This window comes from Pelmatolapia mariae, linkage group LG22 (genome assembly GCF_036321145.2).
Source record: "Pelmatolapia mariae isolate MD_Pm_ZW linkage group LG22, Pm_UMD_F_2, whole genome shotgun sequence".
In the NCBI taxonomy this organism is placed as follows: Eukaryota; Metazoa; Chordata; class Actinopteri; order Cichliformes; family Cichlidae; genus Pelmatolapia; species Pelmatolapia mariae.
In genome coordinates, this window is record NC_086245.2 from 5654575 (window position 1) to 5673661 (window position 19087).

Below are 19087 nucleotides of genomic sequence, written 5' to 3' on the forward strand. Positions count from 1 at the left end.
ACAGATTTGGATAATGGAACTGAGCTTTCTGAGAACCTGAATCCAGAAATGTGATTAACAAATGCAACTCAGTGAATTACCTCATGGAAAAAATGGAAGTCTTTGGCATGTGTCAGATACTGCTAAATGTTAGTAAAAGTATAATTTCCTACCATAAACATGAAGTAGCTTTTTGCATTATAAATAGCTGATAAAAAAAGAAAGAACTGACAACAGGAAAATCCCACTCTCTCCCTCTCTTTCACTCTCTTGATTAAGCTCGCTGTTATTGTAATGTATGTTGTTTAATTTTAAATTACGGGTTTTACTTTGCATTTTATGTTTTCCGACATTATGAATGACAAATTTATGGAAGTCTTGTGAAACCAGGTATAGAATGAAGGTAGTTTCACTCAAAGCAGTCTACACATTCATGCCGTGCACACAGGAATAAGCAAGCCACAGTATGTGATCTTTGCTTGCGCACTACAAATGTACTGCTGTCTTTGCACTTATTTCTCATTTTTTAATGAAGTGACTTCTGGATATTGCAATTAACAATATCACCCTATCTCTACGAACTGTGACACAATGCTTCTGCCTTATATAATACTCAGTGTCTCTCTATGTGCATTATGTCATACAGTGATTATATATTAATTAAGCAAAATTCAATTTTATTTTATCTGTATTTCATTGTTTTAAAGTCAGCTGTATATTGTTAGTTAAAAAATATAAAACTTGCCAAATTAAAAAACATAAAAAATGGCCACCTATATCCCTTTTGTAGAGATTGTTGCTTAAAAGCATACCTTTGTAATCAACAGAAACCAAATTAGGCTTTCTGTATATCAATAAAGGATGTCTTCTTCCAGCTAAAACTATTGGATAGTTTGGATTCATGTCTGTCTTGGAAATGTGTTTTTTGTTTTGCTGCTTTAACAACAGTTAAGCTTTGTATATCCAAGGGTATTAGTTTTACAACTGAAGTCCAGATTACACAAGATCATGTAACACACAGACTCTGCCACACTGGGTGTGATGCAAACCTTTTAATAAAGTTAAAGTTGGGTTTTTTTTGGGGTTTTTTTTGCCTGTCCCGTTTGGATCTTTAGCCATCAGAATTGTTGTCTGAAGGCCAAGAAGGATGCCAAGCTGATTTACTTTACCAAGTGGATCATCGTGGCCTTGCCATATTGGTCCATTTGATTGTATTTATTTGATTTGATTTGATTTTCGGTTGTTACAGACGGGACAGATATGACTGGGTGATAGGACAGGAAGAAAGAATGAAAGAAAGAGAGGGAGAGAAAGAAAAAAAGAGGAGAGAAGAGATGGTGAGAAAGGGGGGAAGAAAAAAAGAAAAACAAACAAAACACCTGGATCACCTGTATGGAGATAAAATACAGAAGAGAAAACAAACAAATTGGGGCGATCGTGGCTCAAGAGTTGGCAGTTCGTCTTGTAATCGGAAGGTTGCCGGTTCAAGCCCCGACAGTCTCGGTTGTTGTGTCCTTGGGCAAGACACTTCACCCGTTGCCTACTGGTGGTGGTCAGAGGGCCTGGTGGTGCCAGCGTCCGGCAGCCTCGCCTCTGTCAGTGTGCCCCAGGGCGGCTGTGGCTACAGTGTAGCTTGCCATCACCAGTGTGTGAATGTGTGTGTGAATGGGTGGATGACTGAATGCGTAAAGCGCTTTGAGGTCCTTAGGGACCAGTAAAGCGCTATACAAATACAGGCCATTTACCAAAAAAGAACAACATAATAAATACAACATCATCACAATAAACTAGCTAACAGTAGATACTAAATATTACATGTTATTGTGCAGCATGCAAGATCGACAGCACACAGTGTGCTTTGAGGTAGCAGCCAAGAAAGGTGCAGATTGTGTCCGTGAACACCCGTGTGCACACCTGTGTGGATCAGCACACTTGTATTCAAATGTAATGATCTGCTAGGGAGTGTGGGGAGCCATAGCCCCGTCCCCCAGGGCATAAAGCAGGTATGGAGAAGATCCAGGCCCCAGACATCCAGAGGCCCCAGAGTACAAGGATCCAAGGAGAACCACCACAGGGGCAACCGTGCCACCCTCCTGGGAGCCCCAAACGAGAGGTCACCCAGCAGCCACGGAGCAGAGGCCAGAGGGGGTTGCAGTGATGTGCCCGCGGGCTCTGCCGGCAGCCAGCTGTGCCAGAGAGGACCGAGCCAGGCACCCGACCCCCCAGAAGGGGCCCAGCCGGGCCACAGGCGCCAGGCACTGCCAATCGGCCACCAGGAGTGAGCCGGTACATACATGAGCGCCCAGCCCCAGATACCAAGAACCACCAACACACCAACGTCTGAGGGCATCAGCCACCGGCAGGGAGTGTGGTGAGGGGAGATAGGCCTCCATACCTCGGAGAGCCTGAGATGTTCCCAGAGAGGTGGAGTCTAAGACCCAAGCTGACATATAGACACAGACGAACAGACGCACGCGGCACAAACGTGCATTCCCACCCCCATATACACAAACAAACACTCGGCACTCACCCGACATGTAGACAGACACAAGTAGACACTGTACACACATTCACACTCCCCAAACATTCTCTATATCCCAGGTCCAGGTACCCCTGCCCCCAGAGGGGCAAACCATACCCGGACCCAGGAGATGTAACTTTTCTCTCTGGGGGTGGAGGAAAGCAGACCGCCTCCTTATCTGAAGTAGCAGGGAGGCCCCGCATCCAAGACCCCAGTCTGAGAGATTGCAAGTTGATGTCCTTTTTAAATATGAGCTGAGAACTGAGCTGCAAACAAAAAATCTTACTTGTCTCATTTATTTTAAGCTTGCATTTATATTTCCCATAACCAGATAAAAAAATCTTCTTATCACTCACAGTAGCTATCTGAGAAACCGAATGAACAATTGCTGGATTTGGGGTTTAAAAGCCACAGAGACACGGAGTTTAGAAAAAATGCGTCTCAGATGTGCCGATACTTCTGACACATATGGGATCACTACAGGTTTTCACTTAGCGGTTGTCCTTCTCTCCTGGATCGACTGGAGCTTTCTTTTGGCGCCTTCCTGGCTTTGACAGAAGTCCAGCTGGGATAACCACTTTTACTCATGGCCTTCTTGATGTGATGTTCTTCTGAACATCACAGTAGAGACATCAGGTGAATAACTAGAAACTGAGGTGTCACTCTGAATAGAGTCTTTGTAGTCCAAACATACAGTGTCTTAGGCAAAACAGAGTCCACAGAGGGAAGCACAGCCTACTCACGGTGGTTGTGATATAACGATGTCTGGGAACAGAATGCTTGAGCGGAGCGTGTGGTACATAGTCACTCTCAAGGGCGTAGATTTGGCATGGACGGAAGGGACATGTCCCCACCAATATCCAGCAATTATTGAATTGTCCCCACCAATAATTTGATCTCTTCGAGTAAAGAAAAACAAACTCGATAGAAAGAAAAAAACGATCTGTCAACGTCTCATTCACCCAGCGGTGCAAAAAGAGTTAAATTACATTCTCTACTGGAGTCCTACGTCATGTGACAAATATGGCCAATGTGATTGGCTGTGCCTTTCAGGGAGCTCTGTTTAGTTTTAGCAGCGGCAAGCCTGCGCTGCGAGGAGCTGCAAGGAGGAGAGGAGGATGGCAGCAAAAAGGATTAACCTGGATATAAGAAAGTATTTTTCAAAGAAACCTGTAAGTCACTTAAAGTCAGGTTCACTCATAAAATGTGTATTGTAATATTAGTTTACAGAGGCTGTTAAAATTTAACGTTATAACGTTAAAATGTTGGTGACATAATTATTTCATCCTAATGGTACTGACATATTCATAGGGTTAATTTTTGAGACAGAATATCATGAGGTAGTCATGATTTTGCAAATATTCCAACCAACACAAAGCTCAGAGAGCAATGGTGATACAAGATCTCAGGTGAAATTGGATGATGACTTGCTGGTTCATGACTGTATTTGAAGCACATGTGTGACTGCATGTATTTGGAATGTCTCACTGTTATTTATCAGGTGACAGAGGCAGCTCTGCCATGTTGTAGCTCGGACAGAGGTGAAGAGGCGAGGTCACAGGTGACTGACTGATGATTTGGTGCTACAGATTAACGAGTAGTGCTGGGCGATATGACAATATATATCGTGTGGACGATAGAAAAGTGTCTATCGTGCCATTTGTCTTCTATCGTTTCTATCGTTTCTAACCCAAATTTTATAAATTATTACATAAAATATATAATTAACCCTTTACAACCGGTCGGAGCAGGTACACTCCGTTTTACCTAACTATTTTTAAATCCCTGTAGAACTGGAACCACGTAAGGTAGCGCAATAATTTTTTTTTGCATGTGAAACCGGAGGAGTTGTACTTACATCTAATGCCATTAGCTTGCCCTAGGTCACGGTTTCCTTCCACATATAGCTTTGCAAAAATTGCATAAGAAGCACTTGCAGCAACAAAAACATAATATTCCAAACTTGCAGCAACAAAAACACAATATTCCAGAAACACGCTTTGCCGATGTTCATAACACTTCCTACGTTGGCATATACGTCAGCGCGAACTATCGCATGTCCGCCATTACCTGCCCGAAACCGGAAGTGAAGTCATGTTCGCGAAAGGGCCTTATAAGCCTATGTTGGTGTTTTTAAAAGTCATGTTTGACTTTATGCTTTTCTGTATCGTTTCTGGGATGCTTAGAACTCAAATTACACTGTTGGAAATAGTTTATTTTGATGCATTATATTATTTATTTTCATTTTTCCTGTAGTATATAAAAATTAGTGTATCTCAAAAATAAAACTATGAAGACACTCAAAATAAATTTCTCGTGGTTGGAAACTATTTTGTGCAACTTTTTTGAATTTACAGTTTTGAGGGATACACCTCTTAAATTTTTCTAACTAGAAATATATGTAAACTAAAAACAAAAACGATTTTCAATTTTTTTGTAGTTTATTGCACTACAATTTTTTGCAATTTATGTAGTTACTATGGACTTAATGCATACATATTATTAAAATTTGGGCTATAACGGTTGTATTGATATATGGAAACTTGAAATGCTCCCACAAATGGCACTACAGCATGTAAAAACATAAAGATAAGCTCTGGCGGACTTGGTTCTATGGTAGGTCTTAAAAGGTTAAATAGCCTGTGGCAAATATATTAGTGTTGTCTTCTCACTATACATGCTCTTAACTTTATGCAAGAGAAAATAAAGTATAAAAAAATGATATTTTTTGCAAAGAAACTCCATCTTGTGGTTTGTGACCTGGTGCTGCTATACGTGCACCCGGATTTGCGACATGCTTTACGGTAACTCAAAACAAACACTGCACCCTCGGCACTCGCTGTTTACAGACTGCGTACTTTCTAGATGACCACAGGTCAGGTGGTATATCGTGATATATATCGTTATCATGATATAAAATAATTCATATCGTGATAAATATTTTTTCCATATCGCCCAGCACTATTAACTAGTATTTATTATCATGACAATTGTTAGGCTGCTGATATAAATTGATTCATTGGTGTATATTTGACAAAGAATCTGAATTGACATGTCTCACTTTTTATATGGCACGAATCAATGTGTTATTTTATCAGGTGGCAATATGTCCTAGTGCAGTCAGAGGGGAGGAGCCAGGGCCAAAGGTGAGGCACATCAAGCACATAATAATAATTTTAATCTGAGGATAAAACACATGTACTGAGGCTAAAAGAAGCTTCGGTGCTCTCAGAAGACTAAAAAGATGGGTAAGGTTAACAATGACTCTAATGAGATTAAACAATGCTGCTGTATGCCATGTCCACCAGGAGAGACTGGACAGTATAGATGTAAAACCAATATGGCAGCAGTTTATCTCGGTTAACGAGAGGAGAAGGCATGTGTTTGGCTCCTTCACATACTGGACATTGAGTTGTTTTGTGGGGCACCAGTAGTCCACGTCTGTTGCTGTAACAGTAGTTCATGTTTAGAATAAAAAATCCCAGCTCACTGATTTGATCGGGGCAACAGTGTGCCTAAACTGTTGCATGATTTTGCTGAGAGATCTTTTACATTGTGGTAATCTTAGATGAGTAGTTTTATGGACAAAAACCACGAGGTCATTCAGTGTTCCCTTAGTGCATGTATCAGAGATGTTGGTGTACTATTACTGAACTAATGTTGTTAAGTCCTTAAAGTCATATTCTTTTATTGTCATGACTGTATTTGAAGCTATTTTTATGATACCTGATTTATATGGAATATGGCTGAAGTAAACTAAAGTCTAAAATACTTAGTCAGTCATTTGTTTAATAGTAATTTAACATTATATAATTCACATATAAAACTATGAATTGTAATTTTAAACACAAACCCAGGAGGGGAGGAATGTACCATCTTAGCAGTAGTTAGAGGGGGTCCGTGGAACAGTCTATATACACAAATCACAGGGGTTTTTTTTTTTTTATGAGACGGTGGAAAGCAATGCAAGTCACATGCTATCAAATATAATAAGAAATCTGCTTTGATTGGATTTTATTACTGCTTTCCTGCTGTCCACTTGGAATTTGAGTTCTAACAAATATGTAAAAATGACTCAACTCTGTTACATGCTTTACACTATTTCTCCAGTACACTACACCTCTGATTATTTTGACTTTGACTGTAATAATTAGACTATTTAATGCTCAATGTTTAAAATAGTAAGTTTTAGAAAACTCATATTTTAAAACCTGAAAAATTAAAGAAAACAAGAAAAATAAAGCATCTCACTTTTTTTCTTTTTGTAAAAAATGTATCCAGCAGGAATCAAGGTGATCATTGCAACAACAACCACTGCAATGATGATGAGGACAATCAAATTACTCGGTTTCTCTGAAAAAGAAAAAGATGAATTTCACAGAAAAACTCTTTAGAACAAAGGTGCATTCATCTGGCTATCATTTTATGCATGTGGGTTTTCTTCTACAAACTAAGGTTGTTGATGTGGTCAAAGGAGGTTATGTTTTTGGTAGTGTTTGCATGCATGCATGCATGCATATCATTCTGTCTGTAAACATGATAACTCAAAAGGTTTTGAATAAATTCTGATAAAACCTTTTAAGGATTATGTTAGAGTGATCGTGTTAACAATTCATGAAATATCCTTTACCACCAAGGTCTTAAAGGTCAACTTTGTGGTTTATTGTTTAGAAATTAAATTAAAAAGCTTTATAACTTAGACACTATTATTCTTACAAGTGTGGTTTGTGTTTTCAACATATAGGAAGTACTATATAAAGATCTAAAATATTATGGTACATTTGGCCTCTGATCTCACTTTTATATTTTACACTGCCTTTTTCTCAAGTTGAACCTCAAAATTTAAATATTAGATAAAGATAACCTAAGTAAACACAAAATTCAGTTTATGAATTAAGATGTTTAATATTAAGGGGAAAAAATCCGACCCTACACAGCCCTGTGTGGAAAAAGTGATTGTCCCCTAAACCTAATAACTAGTTGGGCCATCTGTAGCAATAACAATTGCAATCAAGTGTTTGCGATAACTTGCAATGAGTCTTTTACAGCACTGTGGCCCCTTTATCTTTGCAAAATTGTTGTAATCTATCCACATTGGAGGGTTTTCAAGCATGAACCACCTTTTTAAGGTCATGCCACAGCATCTCAATCGGATTCAGGTCAGGACTTTGACCACTCCAATGTCTTCAGTTTATTTTTCTCAAGTCAATCAGAGGTGGACTTGCTGGTGTGTTTTGAATCGTTGTCCTGCTGCAGAACCCAAATGTGCAGTTCTGTGGATGTTGTTCTGGGATCTTTTGTGACATCCTCGATGAGTCGTCATTGCGCTCCTGGGGTAAATTAAGTTGACTAGCCACTCCTGAGAAGGTTCACCACTCTTTCATGTTTTCGCCAGTTGTGGATGATGGCTCTCAAGTGATTCGCTGGAGTCCCACAGCTTTAGAAATGGTATTATGATCAGACTCACTGATATCAATTACTGTGTTTCTTATTTATTCCTGAATTTCCTTGGCATGGGGAGGAGCTTTTGAGGAACTTTTGGTCTGCTCCAATTTGTTCAGGCAGGTCCTAATTAAGCGATTTCTTGATTGAGAACGTGTGGCAGTAATCATGTCTGGATGTGGCTAGAGAAATTGAGCTCAGCTTGTGTGAAACACCACAGTTAATTTATGCATTAAATCCTCACTAGGAGAAATAAATGATGAAACACAGCATTTTGTGTTTACGTGTGTTATCTTTGTCCAATATTTACTGTGGTTTGATGATTTAAAACATGTGCAAACTGATTTTGTACAGTTCCAGAATCCATGTGTGTGGCAATGTCATAGGCTTTCTTGTAGTCAGTTCAGGGAGACAGACTCGAGCAACTGATGGTGTTTTTGGAATTCCATTCTTTGCTGATTGCTAAAAATTTTTACAATTTCAGTACCTCTTAACATTTAAGATCAGGCACCTGCACACAGGCTGGAGACATATGTGAGAAGGTCATTCTCTAGGATGCTATGTGTCAGGAAAAACACTTTTCCGTTACTATGGTTCCTATTTCAACTTCACTATTTCTGTCATGAAATAGTGAAGTTGAAATATTCAAAATGCAACAGTTAATGCTCTCATTGGGCTCACATGAGCTAATCAGTGTTTCTGAGGTGAACTGCACTTACTCCAGTTGGTCTTGAACACTGCTTTGTCCAATGTTTTGACAATGGCGCTGCTAGGATCAGAGAACTGAAACACACACTCATATCTTCTCCTGTCCTCAGGTGTAAATGATGAAACATTCATACTGACACTCATCTGGAAGCTCTCATCATGGTTGGGGAGTACATCTGTGTGGTACACATTTTCATGAAGCTCCTCTCCATCTTTCCTCCAGAACATCACGGCTCTGTCAGGATAGAAACCTGTAGCGTGGCAGCTGACTGGAGAGGAGGGAGTCTTCTGGAGGAGAGATACAGAGGGAAGAACTGAGAGAAGGAATGTTGAGGTGAGGCAATGGACAGAAGGGGTGAAAATGAATGGAAAAGTAGAAAAGATGAGAAACAATCCACACAGAATTAGATTAGACAAAATTAAAGACACAGAAATTCAATAGGCAAATATGATGAAAAATACAGAAGCAAATGTAGTGTACATGTTAGATGAAAACCATTATACTAGCAGCAGAAAATAATTGCTGATGAAAGTCAAGTAAACCTGAGAATCAAACTATGATTCATATCATAATTATTACTTATTATATTAATCTCTGGCTCTCTTCCACAGCAGGTCTTTTGTCCTTTCTTCCTCCTCCCCCTTCCCCCTACCTCAGCCTGGTACTGTTGGAGGTTTCTTCCTGTTAAAAGGAGTGTTTCCTTTCCACTGTTGCCAAAGCACTTGCTCAAACGGGATCATATGATAGTTGGGGTTTTCTCTGTTGTATTATTTCAGGGTCTACTTTACAGTATAAAGTCCCTTGAGGCAACTGTTGTTGTGATTTGGTGTGAAATACTGACTAATAATGCTGTTACATCAAAGCAAGAAGTCCTGGTTTTTAATCAGTGATGTATTTGTTTTTCTTGTGCTTGCATGGACTCTCTCCACGAACTCTAGATTTTCCCTGCAAATTGTGTGTGTGTGTGTGTGTGTGTGTGTGTGTGTGTGTTCTGAGTGTGTTAGTGTTAGTTATCTAAAATGCTGTTAGATTAACAGACTAGTATGAGTGAGTAGGACAATCATTGTCAATCTCTATTTTTCCTTCCATCTCTAAATACAGTTTTTGCCTAAAGAAGTTAATAATCACAGCTTTAACCAGCAATTGTCAATGAAATATTGTAGCAGCACAGTTATCTTCTAAATCTTTTAATATAAAATCAGAGTAAATGTTTTTCCATTATACATTCGAAAAAATAATCAATTTAAAGGTACCTGTTCTCTCCAGGGAGGTTTTCGCACTGTCTAAATACATCTTGAGCTTCTCTGGACAAATCCGAGTGAAGTAGTCTTCATCGTCTTTTTTATCATTTATGTCAGCATCCCAGCTCTGTTTGATCATGGCAGCCTCTGGTTTCAGCGCAATCCATGTTAATGTCTTAATATCAAATTTAAGAAAATCTTCTCCATCATATCCATACTGAAGTACACCGGTCACCTCTCCAGCGTTTTCATCCCATTCACAGCCATCTATCCTCTGTACAATGTGGACACCTGAACAGTGAAAGAGAAAACAGATGTTTCAACAACCATGTTTATAGTGTGCACTGTGTGAGGCACTGTTATTCTCCAGTGTTTGTGTTATGCTTATGATTCGAGTCAGACAATCTGCCAACATTTTCTTAGACCTGATTTATTAAGATTACAAGAAAAAAGCTTCAGAAAGACAAGAAACAAAAACAGATTCACTCCAGGCAGTAGCGGTTTTAGATACGGGCGACACGGGCAGTTGCCCGGGGCGGCATCGTGGTGGGGGGCGGCATCACGGGCATTGGCAAAAAAAAAAAAATGCTTGTATTCATGCTGCCCCGACATCAGCCAGCGCATATTGGGGATGTCAGAGGCACCGATCGGTTTTCTATCGCCCATTTGCTGGGAGTAAGGGCGCCCTCCGTTTGCGAGGTGCGCCTGCTGCTTGCGGCACAGGGAGGAGAGGGCGAAGCGGCGGGGGATTCTCTGGGTGGCTGGAGCAGCATCTAATAACCAACTCGCAAAATAAAACAAAATAAAAACAAACCAACAACACGAAAACAGCAGACATTATGATACAGACTTATAATTTGCGCCGATGTTTTTTCGAAATTCTATACGCGAAAAGTGAGCGCGAGAGCCCTCGGTGCGCCTGCTCGCTGCTGAAGTCAAAGTAAACTTTATTGTCATCTCTGCTACATACAGTCCAGTATATAGAGAGACGAGACGACGAGGCTCCAGTTACAACAGTGCAAGTAAACAAACAATAAATATAAGAAGAGTAAGAAAATAAATATATACTTTAGGACCAGGGGTAAAGGGATCAATAACAATTTAAAATGTATATTTTATATTTTGTTGATTTAAAGTCTCACACACAACCCGTTTTTAAAGTTTAAAAAAAAAGAAAAGAAGAGGAGTGTAGCGACTTCCACAGTCGCTAGAGGCCGGGGACTGAGCTTGCCTATTTGCCTGACGCGCTGTCAACTGTACGCAATAATGCGAGAGGTGGAATTGCTTGCTTGTTTATTAAAGTGCTTGAAAAGTTTACAGAGCAATGTGATCGGCTCGCGATTCAAACTCTTAAAACATCACAGCTCTAATGCAACAAGGGGAAACTCGTTGTGCTGCGGTCAACAAAAACTACGGCTACCCAGCCCTCCTCTCTGTCAAAATCAAACCAGTGAAAGACAGACTGACAACGCCCTCTTAATGTCACCGCTAGCACCCACGTGACTCCCGTTACACATCACCATAGCAACCAAACAAATGAAAACCCAGTGATCATTAAAATTCAATACATTTAATTATGGCTCCTACAAGGAGAAACGAGCAAAAGATACAGGTAAGCAGATGTGTCATTGGATAATGGCAGGTCATGTATCCTAAAACATTAAGAATCAGAATACTTTCTTAATCCCTAAGGAAATTATGTGGGTTACAGTTCCTCCAAGAAGAAATGGTAAAAATAGTAACAGTAACAGACTAAACTCCAAACAATATATACAATAATATAATATTAATTAGTCAGTGTCAATTGTTGATTTGTCCTGTCCTCATTGTATGACGAATTATGATGTCTGTTTGGTAGCCGTTTGCATACTATGCATACTCTCTCTCTCTTCATATATAGGGTCATATATGTGTCCGTGTGTGTGTGGGGGGGGGGGGCGCCAGAGGGCGTGTTCGCCCGGGGCGCCAAGCAGGCTAGGACCGCCACTGACTCCAGGGCTATAAGCTATAAAAAGCAGAAAAACAGTTTTGATTTTACTTTTTAAAGGAAAATCTAAATCTACCAATGATTTAACTGAAGATTACAATGTAGTACTGTAAATGTATTATTGTATTAGCTTTTTAATGAATATTCACAATAGCAGTATCTGAGAATTTCAGGTCTCAATCAAGTCTTTAACCAACTCTACATTCATATTTGTTTTTATATATGTCCTATGGTTTATAATGATATTACATATATAAGGAAATACTGCACCTCCAGTTTGGTTGAACTGCTGCTTCAATGTAAAAATTAATCCCTTAAAGAAGTCTGGTATATTCTCAAAACACAGATAAGTGTACATCTGCAAGTGCGCACGGTCATCATCTAATATTTGTTTTGCCCAGTCCTGTCTTGGCTGTATTATTTTGTTGTTGATATCACAGTAGCCAGCCTCAACGCCATCAAGCTCTCGAACACCCACAAAGTCTGGGATGTTTGGGATCCCAGATGACCCAGTGAGAAAATACATCAGTGAGTGTTTCACTGTGGGCAAATAAATGTGTATAATGTTAGTATTAGGAAATAAAACACAAAGTTATCAGAAATCATCAGAAATATGATTAATTCATTCATGATTTAGTTAGCATATTCTCATCAAAGTAGAAGAGGAACTGTAAATTCACCTGTCAGTGTCACTGATGACTCTAATCAAAGTTTTACAGCTCTACACTTAACCCAAGTCCCTAAATACCGATGGCTCTGTAATTTCTGTCTTATTCAGTCCTATATGCCATCCATGTACTGACAACATAAGAAGTAAATTATGTGTTATATTTTAGTCTACATTTTATTTTGGTAAAATAATACTGATTATAATTTTTTTGAGTGCTACCAATAATCTATATCTTTTAAACATGGAAAGTACTGTTATTGTTTTGTTGTTGTTGTTTCTCAGTAGGTGCTATACTATAGATTTAGATTCATTTTAATTTAACCTAATCTTAGATTTAAATATTACATTTCTCATGTACTAATATTACTTTAATATTATATTAATATAGCACAAGGTTCACCTTACTTGACTAGAAAAGTTGCTTCAGTACTTCAACTTTTACTGGAGCATTTTTTTAAATTGGTATCTGTACTTTTACTTAAGTAAATAAAGTCTGCATGTTTGCTAATTCTGATGCTCATGCAATACACCCTTTCACAAACATTAAAATTTGCCTAACCTGCATGTTTTCAACATTCCTCAACTTCACATAATATGGAATGTTTGGGGCTCCAAAAGATATGACATAAAACCTCAAGGAGTTTTTCACTGTAGGACAACAATAACTGATTCAGCTGTTTGACTGGTTGTCATGCCACTAACTACGTCACATTCCTTTCACTAAGAATAATCTTCTCAAGTAAATATGAAATTATAATGTTTTTTGATTTTGAATCGTGATCTTACCTGTAAATCCAATATGGCAGAGAAAGAGCAGGATCATTAGCTTCTTCATCATGGTTAGACAGCTGAACTCGAACTGAAGAACTACCAAAGGAGTCGAGTCGTTTAATAGGTTTGTTCAGTCTAAAGTTACTTCCTGGTGCAGCCCTAGTTTGGCATTCTGAATATGACACCCTGCAAGTGAACGCGGTGTGAAAGGAATGATGTTTTCAATATTTGACTTCAGTAATTAAGTAACTAAGTAATTATTGTTTTTTTTAGTTGGAGTAGACATACCATCAATGCAAAATTAACTAAAAAGAAAACTTGCAGGACTTTATTTTGTTCTTGCTTCACATTCATTCAACACAATGTTTGTAATGGTTCACTGTTTTCACAACACAGTGAAATTCACTTCCTAGTAAATGTTTTCCACATTTAAAGCAGACTGACATCAGTCAAAGGAAGTCAGTGCTAGAAGCATGTCTGTTTCATTATTCCACAGTATAAATACTAGAAAATACTGCTGCATTGTTAACATCTTATAGGACATTGTAAATTGCATACATGTTCTATTCTCTGGCTTCTCCACGCTTTTATTCTTTCTTTTACTTTTTCATTTTTATCTCTAATTGCAAAGGTCTTCAACAAGCCATCGCTGTCTGAATCTCACATGCAGAAGAAAATAAGATATTGAGGAAAACATTTATTTGATCTACTGCTGAGTTGTATTTTTGCTCAGTCTCCAATTTTTAAGATAGTTTCATTTTAATGGAGAGGGACAGACTCTCCACAAAAATCCAGAAAATACACATTACATAAAAGTTACAAGTTGCATCGCTTGTCATTGAGTAAATTATGTATTTGATCCCCTACAAACCAGTGAGAATTCTAGCTCCCAAAGATTGGACTTCAGTCAATCAATATAGACACTCCTGAGCTCAGTTCATTATGCCTCATAAGAATTATAATAATAAGTATGTGTTAGTCCCCGTAGGGAAATTAATCCTCTGCATTTAACCCATTCACCCAGTGAAGCATTGGGCAGCCACCAATGTAGCGCCCGGGGAGCAGTGTGTAGGGATGGTACCTTGCTCAGGGGTACCTCAGGGTAGCCATTCAGGGGAGTTTAAACTCAGCCACTTATAACATTGCGAAACACCTTGCTACCATCCTTGCACCTCTCGTGGGGAACACCCCACACCACATCAAGAACTCCACCGACTTCACCGACAAGGTCCAGAAACTTACCCTGGGTCCAGATGAAACCATGGTGTCCTTTGATGTAGTCTCTCTCTTCACATGCATGCACCACGGAAGCAGTGGAGACTGTCAGAAAACGACTACAAGAAGACAGCTCCTTGGAAGACAGGACCAACTTCGCACCCGATCAGATCTGCACACTGTTAGACCTCTGCCTTACCACAACATTCTTCAAATACAACGAAGGCTTCTACAGACAAAAACATGGCTGTGCCATGGGCTCCCCCGTGTCACCTATTGTAGCCAACCTTTACATGGAGGAAGTGGAAAGGAAGGCTCTTGGCTCTTTTAAAGGGAGAGTACCCAGCCACTGGTACAGATATGTAGACGACACCTGGGTCAAAATCAAGACACAAGAAGTGGAATCCTTCACTGCGCGCATTAACGCTGTGGATAAGAACATCAAGTTCACCAGGGAAGACACAAAGGATAACTGTTTGCCTTTCCTGGACTGCGCCGTGCACATTGAAGAGAATGGCAACCTCAACATCGAAGTTTACCGGAAGCCCACACACACGGACCAGTACCTCCTCTTTGACTCCCATCACCCTCTGGAACACAAACTTGGAGTAATCAGGACCCTACACCACCGGGCAGAACATGTTCCCTCTAAGCCTGAGGGAAAAAAGAAGGAACACACACACGTAAAGGAAGCACTCAAAACATGCGGTTATCCTAACTGGGCGTTCATAAAGTCAGCAAAGAGGCACAGAAAAGAGGATCAGACACCAGCGAGGGAGGATAAGAAAGACAGACGCAACAACGTTGTCATCCCCTATGTAGCCGGTGTATCAGAGAAACTCAGGAGAGTTTTCTCCAAGCACGACATCCCAGTGTACTTCAGACCCAGCAGCACACTCAGACAGAAACTGGTTCACCCGAAAGACAAAACTCCAAAACACAGACTTAACAACGTGGTGTATGCTGTACAGTGCAGCGAGGAATGCCCAGACCTCTACATTGGAGAGACCAAACAGCCACTTCACAAGCGCATGGCACAACATAGAAGAGCCACCTCCACAGGACAAGACTCAGCAGTCCATCTGCATCTTAAGGATAAAGGTCACTCTTTCGAGGACGCCAATGTTCACATTTTGGACAGAGAGGACAGATGGTTTGAAAGAGGAGTGAAAGAAGCCATTTATGTCCAATGTGAGCGACCATCTTTGAACAGAGGCGGTGGTTTACGACACCAACTGTCTGCCATCTATAATCCAGTTTTGAGTTCCCTCCCCAGACGCCTTAATGCCCACTCACATCCTGGGCCATCTGACCTCAGGAATTCACATGACAAGGTGGGGCCAGGTTTCACAATGAGCTCACCCGAAACCCTGGCTGATTAGGTCCCACACCCGCTTTCACACCTTGGCTCATGTGATTAGAGGATCACCAGGGGGTCCTTTGTCCCTCTTTGGGGGGATACTCCCACTGGGTTTAAATCTGGGACTCTCGGCCATTTGACCTTAGAACTGAAGAAGCTTCTCGGATGAGAGGTGAAACGTCTGCAAGCAACTTAAAGAAGTCCAGACGCTTTTCTTTCCAAGCTCCTTTGACTACGATGACCTGGATGACTGAGAACCTTCACAGAAATATTGACTTAGCAAACATTTTCAGATTTGATTCACTGAAGCATACATTTGTGTATAAAATTTCTCATCACTTTTTGAAAGGTGGTAACATTTCAGTGTCACAAACACACTTAACTTACTATAAGTGTATGTTGCTTCACACCATCACAATAATATGTCAATTAGCACTTTGTTGGCAAAACAAAAGGAGGGACTTTGTTCTCCTGATCTTCTTGTTTGTAGCAATTATTACTAGATTTTTTGTAAAGTTATATTTAATGCCATTGTCAGGGTTCTTGGGTCGTTGACCCAGTGTTTTGAGTTTATTCATGTTCTCTCTTTAGTTTCCACATGTTCACATTAACTGTTTTATTATGTTAGCCCTTTGTCAGTCTCTGTTCATTATGTTCTATAATAATATAATATGTTCTGTAATAAATCATAGTAACGTTCAATTAGTGTCTGTGTTGAATCTGTTTAGGGGTCCAATCCGCCCTATATGGCCCATGCTGCGATAAGTCCTTAGTATCCTCCAGTTCATTGTCTTGTCATTGTCTATTCCGTGTGTGTTTTCTGTTTATCCAGCCAGCCATTCAGTCAGTCAGTCAGTCCTCCATTTCATGTTCTGTTCATTCGTTGATTATAATAAACATCATCCTCATTCCACTCACACTACACTTACCTAAATCCTGCATTTGGGTTCTCTCTTCCTTCTCTCCACACCACGATGCTCTGACAGCCATACTGTACACTGTACTGATCTCTGCACTGGTCTCTAAACAAAGGTTTTAAATATCTTCTAGAACCATGCATAATTTGATGTAAATTACCATAATGCAGCACGGATCTCTGATTTGTGTATTCTGCTAATTATTCTACCATGATCGATCCAGTGAAAAGCATGAGCTTCAATATACTTAAATATACTGCTACTGTACATCTTTAGTACTTACAAAATAACAACAACCAGATTGTCAATGATTGATCAACATGGATCAACACCGATGTCTTCGGTTCACTTACGTTTTTTAGGCGTTCGTGTCATCAGGTTTGTTCTACACCTGTCAATCAAAGCTAGAAGCTGGCGGGTTAGGTTTTATTTTTAATTAATTTATATGCTGTATTTACTGTAATATATACTGTATTTAAATGAATGAAAAACTACATTCATTCTTTATAAGAAGGTAACATTTATCACATTTCCATGGACTAATTCTGACAAATCCTAACGTCCATTTCACACGTTGACCATTACATTTTTAAATCATCCTGAACCATGACGAAACTTTCCTTAACTTTATACTGCTGTAAATGCTGTATGCTGTAACACTGGCATGGTCTTTTCCTGTGAGTCTGGAGTTCGGGTCATAGTGAACCTGCCTCCTGTTTTTTATTAGATATTCACAACACAAGTGTCAGTGGGAGTGAAGAAAAATAATAATACGTCATGAAAATTGTTAAGAACTAGATCACCTGTATTTAATGGACATGTTTTTCTAACATTTCTTTTAACAGTATAAATATATTCTTTATGGTGACGCAGTGTGTGTGAGCAATGGATTAAAGTGAGGATGATGTCACTTAATAATAATAATGGATTGCATTTATATAGCGCTTTTCTAGGCACCTAAAGCACTTTACAATTCCACTATTCATTCACTCTCACATTCACACACTGGTGGAGGCAAGCTACAGTTGTAGCCACAGCTGCCCTGGGGCAGACTGACAGAAGCGAGGCTGCCATATCGCACCATCGGCCCCTCTGGCCAACACCAGTAGGCGGTAGGTGAAGTGTCTTGCCCAAGGACACAACAACCAGGACAGAGAGAGCAGGGGGATCGAACCGGCAACCTTCCGGTTACAGATGAGCTTCCCAATGTCCATGTCCATGCTTTTATGACCAAAGTGTACCCATCTTCTGATAACTGCTTCCAGTGGGATAACACCATGTCATAAAGCTCAAATTATCACCAACTGGTTTCTTGAACATGACAATGATATCAGTGTACTTAAATTGCTTCCACTGTCACCAGATATCAGTCCAATAGACTTTGGGATGTGCTGGAAGGGAAGATTTCCATAATATATGTACAGCTAACAAATCTGCAAAACTGTGTGATGCTACCAAGTCAGCATGGATCAAAAAAATCTACGGAAGGATTCCAGCTCCTAGTTGAATCTAAACCAAATCAAAACCACAAAGCAATCCTGAACTTTGTCTCAGGCTACTCAGAGCCTTTATCAGGAACCATAAAATCAAAAACACACAGTCTGGATATTTTCTAGCCTCTTCAAAAGTGTCATTTAAAATGACTGTTCAAAAATGAAGCATGTGAAAATGATTAGGCTACAGCAATGGTGGAAGACTTTGACAGCATGGAAAAGCATAAAAAAGAACAGACAAGAAACCCAAATGCCCAGAAATGCAGTCAGACAAGTAGCTACAGATCTTCTTTATTAAATGTACGCATAAGCGTCATAAACGGGAATTTATGAGCACATGTACTCCTGAGGAAAACTAAGGCAAAACTGCCTCAAATAAACACAAAGGGAGTCAACAAATTATACTGGTTGAAAATGAGCTGCTTTGTAGGCGATACTGGCATTTTTCCAGAACCTGCAGAGGAGGTGGAGATCACTGGAGTAGGTTATGCGACACCGTGGAAGAAACGGGTGACATTCTGGAGAAAGGTAAGGCAATAAGGTCCTGATATTTATATAAACATTACACGTTACATGTTACAATAAACAGATGCTTTTTGTTTCTTCCATCCAATAAAATTATGATGAAATAAAACAGTTGAGGTTACAGGTAGTGGATTAAAAAACACATGTAGAATCACATAAAATATATGGGATTATAAAGATTAGAATAACTCTGTGCTAGAGTTAATTATACTTTGAATAAGAATAAGATTGTGTGATCATGACTGTGATATTTTGGA

General features: G+C 39.6%; 1 protein-coding gene across 1 annotated transcript; it reads right to left on the minus strand.

Annotated features, from left to right (window-relative positions):
- Window positions 1–2977: 2977 nt before the first annotated feature.
- LOC134623138 (major histocompatibility complex class I-related gene protein-like) lies at window positions 2978–13384 on the minus strand. The gene is made up of 6 exons (XM_065469921.1): window positions 13329–13384; window positions 12150–12421; window positions 9905–10183; window positions 8662–8964; window positions 6752–6853; window positions 2978–3111 (listed from the first exon to the last, which is right to left on the minus strand). Exons 1-6 carry the CDS (start codon window positions 13382–13384, stop codon window positions 2978–2980), a joined length of 1146 nt encoding a protein of 381 aa, XP_065325993.1.
- Window positions 13385–19087: the final 5703 nt, after the last annotated feature.

Coding starts and splice junctions, on each gene's coding strand:
- LOC134623138 (XM_065469921.1), bottom strand. CDS start 13,384: ATGAAGAAGCTAATGATCCTGCTCTTTCTCTGCCATATTGGATTTACA. Junction 10,184..12,149: donor GCAGTTCAACCAAACTGGAG/GTGCAGTATTTC, acceptor TTCACTGTTCAG/GTGTCCACATTGTACAGAGG. Junction 3,112..6,751: donor TTTTTACAAAAAGAAAAAAA/GTGAGATGCTTT, acceptor TGTGATGTTCAG/AAGAACATCACATCAAGAAG.